The sequence below is a fragment of the Heteronotia binoei genome, chromosome 2 (assembly GCF_032191835.1).
Source record: "Heteronotia binoei isolate CCM8104 ecotype False Entrance Well chromosome 2, APGP_CSIRO_Hbin_v1, whole genome shotgun sequence".
NCBI lineage: Eukaryota > Metazoa > Chordata > Lepidosauria > Squamata > Gekkonidae > Heteronotia > Heteronotia binoei.
This window is the reverse complement of record NC_083224.1, coordinates 88,122,222-88,134,990: the sequence shown is the minus strand read 5'-3', so window position 1 is coordinate 88,134,990 and position 12,769 is coordinate 88,122,222. Positions and strand designations below refer to the sequence as shown.

At 41.3% G+C, this 12,769-nt stretch overlaps 1 protein-coding gene across 1 annotated transcript in view; it reads right to left on the bottom strand.

Annotated features, from left to right (window-relative positions):
• Positions 1-12,660, bottom strand: part of TBC1D22B (TBC1 domain family member 22B) — a 63,711-nt gene extending 51,051 nt beyond the window's left edge. The window contains exons 1-7 of the mRNA XM_060231530.1: positions 12,429-12,660; positions 8,708-8,764; positions 5,379-5,677; positions 2,860-3,039; positions 2,336-2,406; positions 1,346-1,474; positions 685-750 (exon numbers count right to left, since the gene is read on the bottom strand). Of these exons, the coding sequence (XP_060087513.1) occupies positions 685-750; positions 1,346-1,474; positions 2,336-2,406; positions 2,860-3,039; positions 5,379-5,677; positions 8,708-8,764; positions 12,429-12,484 (858 nt within the window). The 5' untranslated portion in view covers positions 12,485-12,660. The remainder of the gene's footprint in view (positions 1-684; positions 751-1,345; positions 1,475-2,335; positions 2,407-2,859; positions 3,040-5,378; positions 5,678-8,707; positions 8,765-12,428) is intronic.
• Between the last annotated feature and the right edge of the window lie 109 nt (positions 12,661-12,769).

Here is a 12,769-nt window from a genome sequence, read left to right as displayed (position 1 = left end):
AATTCCAATGGATACTTCATGTAGCACTCATGGAAGCTCAATGGATGTTAACGGGATGTACTTCTGAGTAAACCTGTCTTACCTTCAGTAACAGACCTGATTTTTTTTTGAGGGGGGGGAGAACAGTGTAAAATCCTCTTGCAAAAGTAGCCTCTTGCAAAGGAGTGATGGCCAAAGGTTATGCCAAGGCACACATCCCTTGTAGCAGCAAGCAAGCAATTAAAAAAACAGACATACAGCAGTCCAAAGAAACAAATCCAGAGCATCTCCTTCCCTGTTCCCATGCTTGCTCAATATGAGACTGCAGCATGCTGCTGTAGTCCCTCCGTCATTCTGAGCAAGGTGCACACTCCTCTCATATGTCCTTCCATTCCCCATATAAAGAGGAGTGAGCAGCCAGAGAAGGTGATGCACTAAGTTGGCTGTCTGAACATTTACAGGAACATATAAATAGTAAACAGAGATCATTTAAATGTTTTGTATTTTACATCTTTAGAAACAGAAGGACTGTACAAGATCTCAGCACAAGCTTGCCTGCAGAGTGAAATGAGAACAGTTGTCCTTAGCAGGAAACCTCTTCCACTGACAGAGAACAATAGATGGCACCTTCAGGAAGTATTCTTTCACTACCAGCTTGGGCTAGTAAGTACAATGAGGGAAAGCTAGAAAAAGAAACTTTCTCACCTCCTGAACTAGCGGCTGCTGAAATAGAGGGATGAGGGGATTTGTCCGTGGAATGTCTATATGGATCTGAAAAGGATGGAAAGAACACCAAAAAATGAAAAAGCATTACAGATTATTCAGCTCATTTGCCCAATTATCATAAAAGGGGGAAATACTTATGAGGCCCAAACCAGAGCAGCACTTTAAATAAAGACACGGAGGATATATTGATTCATTCACCAACCGCTCCCACTTCAATACCTGCTTGCTGACCCTTCAGTGAAAGACAGCAGACATTTTAACATGGAGGTCAGCATTCACATGACTATGACACATCAGCTATGATGGCCACATGACTACATGCTTTGGAAAGCAAGGGGAGCATCTGGCATGAAAACCAGACTTTTAGAAAAATAGCTTTATGGTAACTTCAAGTACCAGGGCAATACTTCCCTTTAGAATTGCTTTTCAGGTCAAGTGCTATATCTGCACACTTCTGGCAATAAACTCTGCTGCCACACTGTGCCATAACATTGCAGAATGGGCTCACCACAACAGTGGACAGTGCTACTGAGGAAAATTCAGAAGGCCACTCTTAAGGAAGTCACACCTCATGAAATCCCCAAAACTTTCAGGATGCTATACAGTGTGGGCAGGCAATATGAAGTAGGTGTCTGAGTACCTGCCGGTATGTATCTTGATGGTGTTCCTCATTTCTAGAGTCATAATACTGCTCAATAAAGCCAAAATACTCCTCTCGTTTGCGCTGCAATGTCAGCTTCCTCCGCTCCATGTTGGCAGGGAGATAACCCTATAGCAGAACAGGGACTTGTTAAGACAACATCCATCCTTTCTTTTCTTTTACTCAACATTTACCTATTCCACCTAGCTAACAGTAAGTTTCAGGAGTATACTAATAAGGGCTATGCTACTTGGTAAGAAATGAGATTCCAAAGTCTTTAAGACCTGTATGGAGAATGTAATTTCTTTCAACCTCGAATTGCTACAGTGTGAGAAACCACATTGTTGAAGTTTTCACACAAAATTTTCAAATGTATATGTATTTTTTACTGTTGTGCATCGCCCTGAGCCTGGCACTAGCTGGGATAGGGCGATTCATTAAATGCAATAAATCAAAAAATAATAAAGGCATTAGGAAATTGCCTTGCACTGGACCTGGCAACTTAATGAACATGCAGAGATTTCTAATTAGAAAAAACTTTTCTCAGCCCAAGCATGTGATGGTCACATATTTGTCCTCATTTTTTCTGAAAGGCCATCTTCCATAACGTTGCAGGCTTTCAACAAAACATAACTAGCACAATGCATTACCCTTATTTCTGAATCTCAACTAGGCACAGCCTATGCTAGATTACAGAACTGAACACAACTCTACGACAGAGTATGTGTTTTTCATTTGCTCCTCCAGTTTGTTGGTGTCTCAGGTACTACTGGACTGTAATCTAGCTGTTCTACTGCAGACCAACATGGCTACTCTCTGAAACTATTCTCCAGCTAAAGAATTTAGGACAGTAGGACTGAGAAAAACCTGCTGGATTTAACCAAAGCACTGGCAACTGCCAGAGAATACGATTATAATGCTTGCAGTTTTTTCCCCTCTGTATGACGGATGCAAGTCACCCTAACCCAGATATGCAGCATAAGCACTCACTGATAAAAGTCTCCACGTCACAGGTCGAACCTCTCTGGGGACGCCAGGCCAGCTGCATTTTCTCAGTTCATCTACAAATGGACAGAAGTTAGTTTCTTCACACACATTCCTGCACTTGAAAAACAAGGCAGCTTTCTGCTTAACACCCTCATAATTCCAAGCCCACAAGAGGCTTCTTCTCTAAACATGCAAGTTTCTGTGGCAATAGCCTGAACAGTCCTGTTATCATAATTATACTTTTACATGGGAACTAAATTATTTCAAACTATGTGGTATGTCACCCTAAGTACTAGGAAAGGCAGACTACAAATATTTGAGACACAATTATTTAGACAGTATACGAAGTGGTATACTAAGTGCTTTGCTAAATTTAACTCCCTCCCATTTCCTAGTTCTCCAATACAATTTCAGCATAGGTCAGCCAAGAAATCATCAACAGAAACTAATATGGAGCAAATTCAGTGATGCCTCCAGAATAAGCAGGGTGTCATAGCACACTATTTTCTTTAAATACCCTGACTCACCTAGGTCGGTGTTGTGACTGGATAGAAGTTGCCGGAATTTCTCCAAGCGGGTTTTCTCACGCACTGTCATGGGAGGAGCCCCTGAAGCATTTTGGTCAGAGATACGAGCAACAAGTGGAATGATGGGTCGGAGTGGAAGAGACTGTTGTTTATGGAGTGGATTGCGCATACAGCCATCCTCTATAAGACGATAAAGACAAACATCAGACTGTGAGCACACTGGAGGCAGCATAGAAAGTAAGGGAGCTTCCACAATCCACCATGTTCTTCATTTATTTAGAAGTTTGAGTCCAGTCACACCTTTAACACCAACAAAATTTCATTCTGTGTATAAGCTTTTGTGTGTATGCACACTTCTTCAGTATGCAAAAGCTTATATCCAGAATAAAACTTTGTCTTAAAGGTGCCATTGGACTCAAACTTGATTCTGTTGCTTCAGACCAATGCAGCTACCCCCCTTGATCTATTTTCATTTACCTAGGGTTGTGAATGCTTGATCATGTCTCCAATACATTCATGTCACGGGAGAGACTCTATGGTTGTAGTTTTTTTCCACCAATGAATGATAGGTAAAGGCTTCACCTGAATAACCTTTACCAGTCATACCATTATGAAACAGCCTCAAGACTAGACTATATCCACCTTCCTGGGCATATTACAAAACTGCTCTACTTTGATTGTATGCTCTACAGAACAGCAGGAATCCATGTTTAAGCAAAAGTTATAACTGAAGCAATGTTTCAAGGCTCATCCACAGACAAGAAGCAACAACTAAATCCTTTTTTTCTTAGCCACCACACTGATTGGCATGATAAAATGCTAAACTGCCAGCAACAGACTTATAGGGATGGCTGTCGAAATATTTCTGTTGCAAGATTACTGAACATGGCTTAGATCACCCGGCCTGTCCTTTAACAATGAACATGGGCAGCTTTTCACTGCTCTCCTAGTCATCTCTTCCTCTTCTCCTTGCTTCCATCTTGATGCTCTTTTCTCATTTCTGCCTCCAGCATGCTAAACAGCAAACCTAACAGGAGGCTGAAAAAGTAGGGAAGCTGAAAACCACAAGGTAATTTAGAACTGGAAGCTCCCCATTCTTGTATACCTGTATCCCAAACCAGTTACCAAACACACACAGTGGAATGATGTAGCCTCAGATGCCATCTGGTGGTGATAGTATGACAGGAGGCTAATTTCTAAAATAGTTTCTGAATAGCTGCAATAGTCTACTGTAGCAAAACAAAGCAGATGTCCATTGGCCCTTAAAGACTAACAACATTTAGTTCAGCATGAGTTTTTTAAAGTTAACAAGCATTATTTTTAGACTACATCTAAAAAAGTGAGCTCGGGTTCATGAAAGCTTATGCTGGAATAAATTGTTTAATCTTTACTAGGCCACTTTTTAAATTTAAACATTTTAGAGCCAACAGTAGCATACATGCTTCACTTAAGAACATAAGAGAAGCCATGTTGGATCAGGCCAATGGTTCATCCAGTCCAACACTCTGTGTCACACAGTAGCCAAAAAAACCAAGTGCCATCAGGAGGTCCATCAGTGGGGCCAGGACACTAGGAGCCCTCCCACTGTTGTCCCCCCCCCCCCTCCAAGCACCAAGAACACCAAGCACTTACTGGACTAGCACCTACACAAAACAATAGACACTTATCTAAACTATTTAGAATATACCTTTCAAATACGTGTGTGAGAGAAGAGGGAGAGGGAGGGGGGAGAGAAGAAAGAGATAGTCTCAAAAAAAACAGCCGAACAGGGTGATCTCAATGTAAATTGTGCTTGGCAGAAGATTCCACCCACCTCCTCTCCCTCGCTTTGAAGAAGAACAAAAGCTTATACTTGAAATAAAGCTTTGCTGGTCTTAAAGGTGCCACAAGAGTCAGGCACTCTTTCTCCATCACAAGCTTTCACTTTCTCTTCTCTCCCTTCCTCCCAAAGCAGGACAGTCCAGTCAATGGAGGAAAGGGGAGGCTTGGCTTGGTTCTCTCCCCCATGAAGCAGGAACCAGGAAGAGAGACCTGGGCAAAAGCAGGCAGTGATGCAGTGGCAGCAGAAGCCCCAGAGAAGGAAGCAAGAGAGCGCCAGGGGATCAGATCCGGACCTTGCATGGGCTGGATCCATCCCATAGGCCATACGTTTGACACCTCTGACCTAGGCCATCATTCTGTTTCTAATACAAACTATGAACTACGATAATGCAGTTAAAACAAATTTGAATATACTTTCTGCTCTCATTAAGTACAGAAAGGAATAAGGAATTGCACAGAGCACAAAATCCTTGCCTTCTACCCAACAGGTTTTCACCAGGTATGGTAAGCACACAGTAAAGCCTGTTTTTGCAGTCACTGAGGAAAGAAGCCTGCATTTCTTGACAAAGACCCAATATTCTGAAGAGGTTCTGTTCTGCATTCAAGCGTCATCACAATATTTGTGCAGAACCTATATAGCCTTGATAGAAGCATGCACTGCAGTAATGCCAGATAAGCAGGAAGAACGGGGTTCTTACCAGGTCTGGACAGTTGGGCCTCACTATTAGATTTGATAACTTTGCAGTTGTTTGGTACTTCATTCAGAGCTGCCTGAGGTCGCTCAGGTTTCACCCGTAACCTGCTGTGATTCTCCAACACCTGTGCTGCTGTGGCCTTGGCCACCTTAGAGTTCAAGGTCTGGAAAGATGAGAAGTCCTCATCTTCATCATCCCCAATGTCCCAGGCATCACTGGTGTCACGGGCAAACTCATGAAAACTGCTGGCCTTCTTATTCTTCATGGGCAGGGCACTGACCTTGGAACGTTCTTTAATGAAGCTACAAAATGCAAGAGAATCTGTGTTATTGACATCCCTGCACAGCTAGCCGCTGCCTCAGACATTCCACGGCCCTGAGTATCATTTGCCCCTATTGATTTCATTTCCCTTGCATATGAAAGCCACTTTGCCATCAGACACAACCCTGCCTCTTCCAGTAAGGGTGAGACTAAGGAATGCAAAATCCTTCCATGCAAACCCCATCAAGTACAAAGTTCAGAACCCGAATAGAGCTTTGCAGTCTTGACACATGGGAGGCCAAACACTCCTGCCAAGTACCTTAACAAAGAAAGCTTGCTGACTGTCTACTATGTAGCAAGCAAACAAACAAAAAAAGGAGATTGTTCCTTGTTGGGTTAAAAGAATAAATAGGCCTAATTATTTGTGTATTCTCAGATCACTAAGGGGCATTCTCTGTGCAGTTACTTTCAAGTGGGACACATGATTTTATTGCTTTTTAAAGGATGTCACTCAGGACCTGAATAAATTCACATCCTAACAAGAAATACCTAAAGTACTTAACTCCAAGAAGGTAAAGCAGAGGGTGAAGGAATCTGACAACAAAAAGGAATGTTACAAATTTCTAAATATCAGCAAGTCAGCCCTACTAGGAACAGCCCAAGGAAAAGCAGCCTAAAAACAGTGAAAATACCCCCAAAAAACTATTGGTCTTCATTGTAGAAAAAAAGTGGGGCTGTGAACTTATCTGAAAGGGACCTTTTTTAGACCATCACAATGTCATAAAGTTTCTGTTCAAATAATACACTTTTGTTTAGTACAAAATTTGTTTTCTACCTTCAACTTTTATTTTTCCTATCTCTCAGGTAGCAAAAATTAAAAATACTTGTGCTATCATGGTATATGATACATTAGTTGCAGCTCATTCTCTCAAATATCAGTTATACTTGCAATTTTTGTATTAAAATTATTTATACCTTTAAACTTCATAAATACACCAAATTGTACAATTATATGTGCTAATTCATGTTACATATTTTATGTTGTTAAATTAGTAAAAGAAGGTTATCTTTGATAGAAAAGAACTGTATATATTTAAATTTCCCCCCAGATCTCCATTCTGCCCCCCCCAATGGGGAAAAAACTCCCCTGGCTTCATAATTTCTAAAGTTTTAAATCTGTAATAAAGGCAGAAGGCAAGCCCTTCTTATGCTTGTGTGGCTAGTATTTTCTAGGAATGGAGGCAGAGGTTCTCCACTACAAGGGGACAGAATTGGATCCCCCTTCTTTCAAAGGCAATCAGCTAACCTCCAAATCACTTCACAGTATGAGTCAGAGAATGCATAAGGTAGTTGCTGGGATGAAATAACTCCACCCTAGAAACTTTAATAGTTTCAGTGGCACCAAGGAGGTACTGTCTTAAGGTAGTCACCAGTTACTTTTCATAAAAAACTGAATTGTCATTTTATTTTCCAGTGTGAAGGATTTCAACACAAAAGAACTGAACATCACTAAGCATCCAAAAACATAACAGCCAAGAGAGTTTTTCAATTTAATAATGAAGCTGAGGTTCCAGTGGTCTCTTCTATTTCCACAAGCAGCTCTGAAAAATTTCCAGGCACTTTCCTAACCCTGTTTAGATGACCTCCAACTAGAAGTCATTAATGAAATTTCTTTCCCTCTGTGGTGCAAATCCCTTGTTGATCAAAGGGTATGACTGATTAGAACTTGGGTCAGGGTCTTTTGAGTTACGGTATACCCTACGAAGTCAGCTATACTCTGAGACTTATCTTCATAGGCCATGTTCAGACAATAAGCACATTTCCTTCAAAACTGTATTTTAAAATGTAGTTGATAAGGGTCTCACTGTATTTTTTTTTTTTTTTTTAGTTTCCAAATGGGCAGAAGCCTTCACAGGGCATATTCAGCTTGCAACAAGCAGTTTGAAAAGCATCTATAAAGCATGTAACATGCGTTGAAGAAGGTGGGGCAGATGCAAGTGGTTTGTGAAAATGTTTTAATCAAAACAGGGTCATTCCATTGCTAAAGTCTGAACTCCTGAACTGGCATATTTCTAGCAAAAGTTTATTAGACAGTCAGAGAAGCGATTCTTCAATTTCCAGTTAGCAGGCATGGAGAAAAAATCTGCAGAGGATAGATGACTGTTAATTATCCTGCACATATCCATTCAGTAGTGACCACAATCAGTGAAAAAATATACTAACACAGTGATAGTAAGATAACAAATGAACAGAAACAGTATAGACTCATTGCATAAATGGATCTATAAAACTGTACTTACAGCATCTATGAAGATTTGTCAAGATAAGATGACTTCAGTGTTAAACAGTGAGGTGGGAAGAACTGGATTTACAACTTTTAAAGTGTTACATTTTTAAAATGCAGCAAATGCAAAAATGCTACACTACTTAAGACAGTAGTAGTCAAGTCTTTGCCATACTTGAACCTCACCTTTTCCTTGGATAAATTCCTTCTACAGCCCAGCATTAGACTCCATAACCCATCAATTTCTTGAAATGCTGGTTCAGTAGGGGCAATGATTGTGATGGGGTGCCTTCCCACAGCGACTCAATAATAAGGCCACCAGGTCATTTTAATCCCTTCAATCAATGGCCAATAGCTTGTGGTGAAAAAGCAAACACAGAGGTCAGCTTCAAATTTCATATTGAGGAAGAAAGCATTGGACTAAATATAGCTCCCAACATCATCCTCAGGGGTGACAATAACTATTTCTAAAAGTGCTTCATCAGAGGATGTGAGAGCATGAAGTTGTCACCCCTGAGGAAAACATTATATCAAAATGCATTGATACAGTGCACTGAACCAAAACATTCTCCCTCAGGTAACTTTGAGGTTGGCCTTTCTCTGCTTCTTTGGCCATTACTGGAGCTGCCTTCATTTTTTGTATTACCAACTATCATCAAGCAGAAAGATCTTGAATGCTTTTCCATGAAAAAAGACAGGAAAAAATCCTCTTCCCAAGAATGATGTGGCATCATACAGTGATGACTACAAACAGCCCACAATCTGGATTAGAAGGAAAATTACTTACTTTTTGGTGAGTCGGGGATCCAGAGGAGGGTGTTGAGCACCATAAACAGGTTGAATACTGCAGATGAAACAAGAAAATTGAGTGATCTGTAGCTGTTCCAGTCTCAGATAGTTTGGGATATATGAAGATCCATGGAGAAACATCATCAATAGCTCTAAGTCTTAAAGTAATTCTTTCAAAAAAAACCACAAACACTGCCTTTGGTGCCACTGATAGACTAATGAACCAGACCTACAGTTAGGAGGGTGGAGCTAAGAATAGCTTAGCAGATAAACACAGAGAAGGTTCCAAGCCTCCTCACAATTCTATGTAATAGGCATTTCACAGTTTGTACATCAGCATACATTTCTTACTAAAGAAATGGTGGTTACCGTACCTTTTTTCTTCTACTGAGATTAAACAGAGACCCCCAGAGCACTTGCTAATCCAAAAGTACATGGGAGAACAGTAAGACTTCTCCTGTTATCAGAAATTCTTTGGCTCACTCCACTACAAGCCTACTCTGATGAATGAATGAAATGAATGAAAAGCAAATTTTCTTTCACACGTCAAACAAGTTACTTGCTTGTAGCTATTGAACTGAAGAAATATTTCTCAATACTGAATATGGCCTAAAATACATGGTCTAATCTCTTCCATCGTTCTATCCTACGACCTTCACCTTGTTACTTTCTCTTTACACATTTCTCTTCCTTCTTTCTCCAGTCCTACAGACAGTCTTGCAAACTGATGTTTTATTTCTTTAAAAGATGTATATCCTACCTTTCCATAAAATAAGTTCAAGATGCTGACCTTATTTGAATTTTAAAATCTGAGTCATCAACTCTGCATTAAAATCATATTTACTAGAACCCAGTTTTATTCAATTTACAACAATGGCTATTTACATGCATTACTGTGCTATTTAACAAGCACATTCACCACAGTGGTAGGTCAAAACTACAATATGACACATATAGAACTACAAGCCTTCAGAGATCCAGAGCTCAACTGGCACAGCTGCCTGACACAGGGTAGGATTCTCCATGGAACAATCTACTGTTATTTACACCTCACCTTTTGATCATGTGTGCATGTATACACACTCATGTGCTTTGGAACACTTCATTCTGGAAAGGTGGAAAAAAAATTTAAAAAATCCTTTCCAAAGATATTAAAATCCTTCCAGGTTAATTTGATTATAATGTATCACAAAAAGGGAACAAGAATAAAGAAGGCACAGCCATGAAAAACCTATATAGGCATTTTAAAGTTCATTCAGTAAAACACATGCTATTAGTTCATACAAGTCACCCAAGCAATCCACTATTGGGTAAAAAAAGACGACTATTATTCATTCTCTCTCATAATCCCCTCCTCATTCTCCCTTGTAGAAAAACAGGAAAGATTTCCTGTTTTGATAAGCAGCTCTTTGAAACTTTCAGCTTCCCCAATCAAAACCTCCTCTTCTCCACACTTTGCTGATTTATTAGAGGCTGATTCACATTATTTTATACGATCAAGGACTTTTTCTTCCTAGCTTAGATTATATTACAAATGGTACAAACAGGGCATCACAACCACTTATCCCAAGCACCAACTTTCCTAACACAGTGTAAGCAATGCTGTGCAAAATGACATACTGAATTGTCTGTTATGAACACAGATAGCTTATTTACAACATACAAAGTACAATCCAGGCTGGTGAAAAGAAGCTGTGCTTGAAGTGGCTATATGAATTTGCCTGGTGTATAACAATTTTTACATACTTCATAAAAACAGAACATCCCTGAGAAAGAAATGCACTACAAAATGTTTAAAGCCATATGCATGCCTATACCTGATTTTCTCTAAAATACTCCTAGCAGCCTACTGCCTGAAAGATACCAGAGTTTATGAAGTTTACATTCAATGGTTGGGCTGAGTCTCAAACAAGCTAATTTGTTTTCCCTAAACCGGTTTCACTGGTTTCGCCAACTTCAGTGTTTAAAATAGCTACAGATGGAATGGAAGAGATATGTTGCTTTAGAGCAGCCTGCACACATACAAGCAGGATGTGGCATTACACTAAGAAACCTAAAAGACAGCAAGATACTAATGCACTTGTAGAATGCATTCTATCCTCTCAGAAAAACAGATGCCATGACCTGTATTTGCAGTCTTTCACATATGTGGATTATCTTGGCAATCTGGTAATCGTGTACTGGAGGAAATCAAGTGTACATTAGACACAGAAACAGATTTAACTGACCTGGCAGAATTTAAAGCCAGCTAAGCATTCCTGAGTCCATGCAGTACAGTACTGCAAGGGAGCTTGCAGGATCATGAAGTTACAGGTTTATGTACAGGCTCAAATACCCATATTAATTCACAGTCTTCATCTCAAACATGTAGAGAAAGGTAGATGACAGCCTTACTTTTCCAAGGCCACATACTCCTAACTATGTTAACAGGAATTAGTTCCCTCCTGCAGGCATCATATGAGCCAGTGAGGCCATGGAACTGTAAGGGGGAATGGAACGTTTCTGCTCTTTCTGTACATACTTAACAAGCAAACTGAGAATTCTAACCCAAGTATATATGTTTGCAGTCATGACCAATGTAAAGAAGTTATTTCAAATTAATTAGCATTATATTGTGAGTGTGATGTTCCACAAGTGGCTTTAGAAACCTTTCATTGGTGCTGATTAAGAAGGTTTTTCCAGCACAGACCGTCTCCAGCATTAACACTCTCTCACCAGGACAGTATTGAGTCCAGCTGCCACGCTCACAAACAAAACAGTGATGCAGAGAAAGAAAAGAAATCCAGATCTGAGCCAGACTACTTCCTCTATGTGTGAGCAATTGTCAGTACTTAAAAAAGATCTCAATGGGGCCGTTGATTACTTCTGCTTAAAGTTTTCAGAACTGGCATTACATCCTCAAGATGTTCTGGGAACTTTCTATCCATAGCAGGAGAGACAAAGTCCATTAGCACTTAAAACCTGACACTTATTTAAACAGAAGCATTCATAAATGATTTCTGTTCTGTTTTGCTATGACAGCCAAACACGGTTGCAATGACTGAAAATAGGCCCAACTAGTTTGGGTTCTTATAATGATTGGGTCTCTTGCACCTGCCTACGAAATTAGAATGATCAGCAATCAGCATGGCATGTAAGCATATACAGCCAGCCAGTACTAACATATGCAAATAAGGAAATTCTTTCTCTTTCTGGGCAAAGTAGAAATCCTGGTCACCTGCCCACAGCATTGCCTTGTTTCTGCCTAAACGCAACAATGCTCTAGAAAGGGGAGGAGGAGGGGGTGATGTAGTCCTATTAGTGTCCCTCGAGGGTTCAGAAAGGAAACAAGCAGGTAGTTGCCCCCTTCGCCTACCAGGCAAAGTGTCCGCGTCACGCCCCGGCTGGCAAAGAACTTCAGATCGCATGGGCTGCTGACTGAAGGAGCCAGTAGCCGCAGGAGAGGAATGCTATCGCAACCCGCCTCGCAAGAGTCACCTCCTCCGAGGCAAAGGGCAACCCCACTTGTCTCTCTCACTCACACACCCACACCCGAGGAAATTTATTGCAGCCACAAACAGGCTTCAGAGAGAGGGCCGCGACCTTTCACAAGCGCTTCTCAAGAATGAATGGCGGCGAGTAACACCCGCTTAATGGGCACCTCTGGTCGTCTTCTACCCTAGTGTGGAACACCTTACTCGTCAGCATCGATACCGGGTCGGAGCCCGATCCCCACTGACCTGCCCGGCAGCTTTGCGCTCCGCTTCCAGAACTGCTTACTGCTTTCCGCAGCCATGGCTAGAGCCGGAGGTCGAGTCCCCCACCAGCTCTGTGGGTGAAGAGGCGAGCCAGAGCGGTGGGCCCCCGTAGGAGCCTCGGGCCGAGGCCGCCTCACCTCCTCTCTCCAGGGGCCCCGTAGCTAGTCCCCTCTACCGCCATCTTGGTTCCGGGCGGGTGCAGCCCAACGATTGGTCGTCTGGTTGAGAATTTCCAAGGCTGACCAATCCTGAGCTTAGTTCCTGAAGGAAGGCGAAGCGGGATGGGGGGCGAAGAATCTGAAGCCTGGCAGAACTCGAGAGGC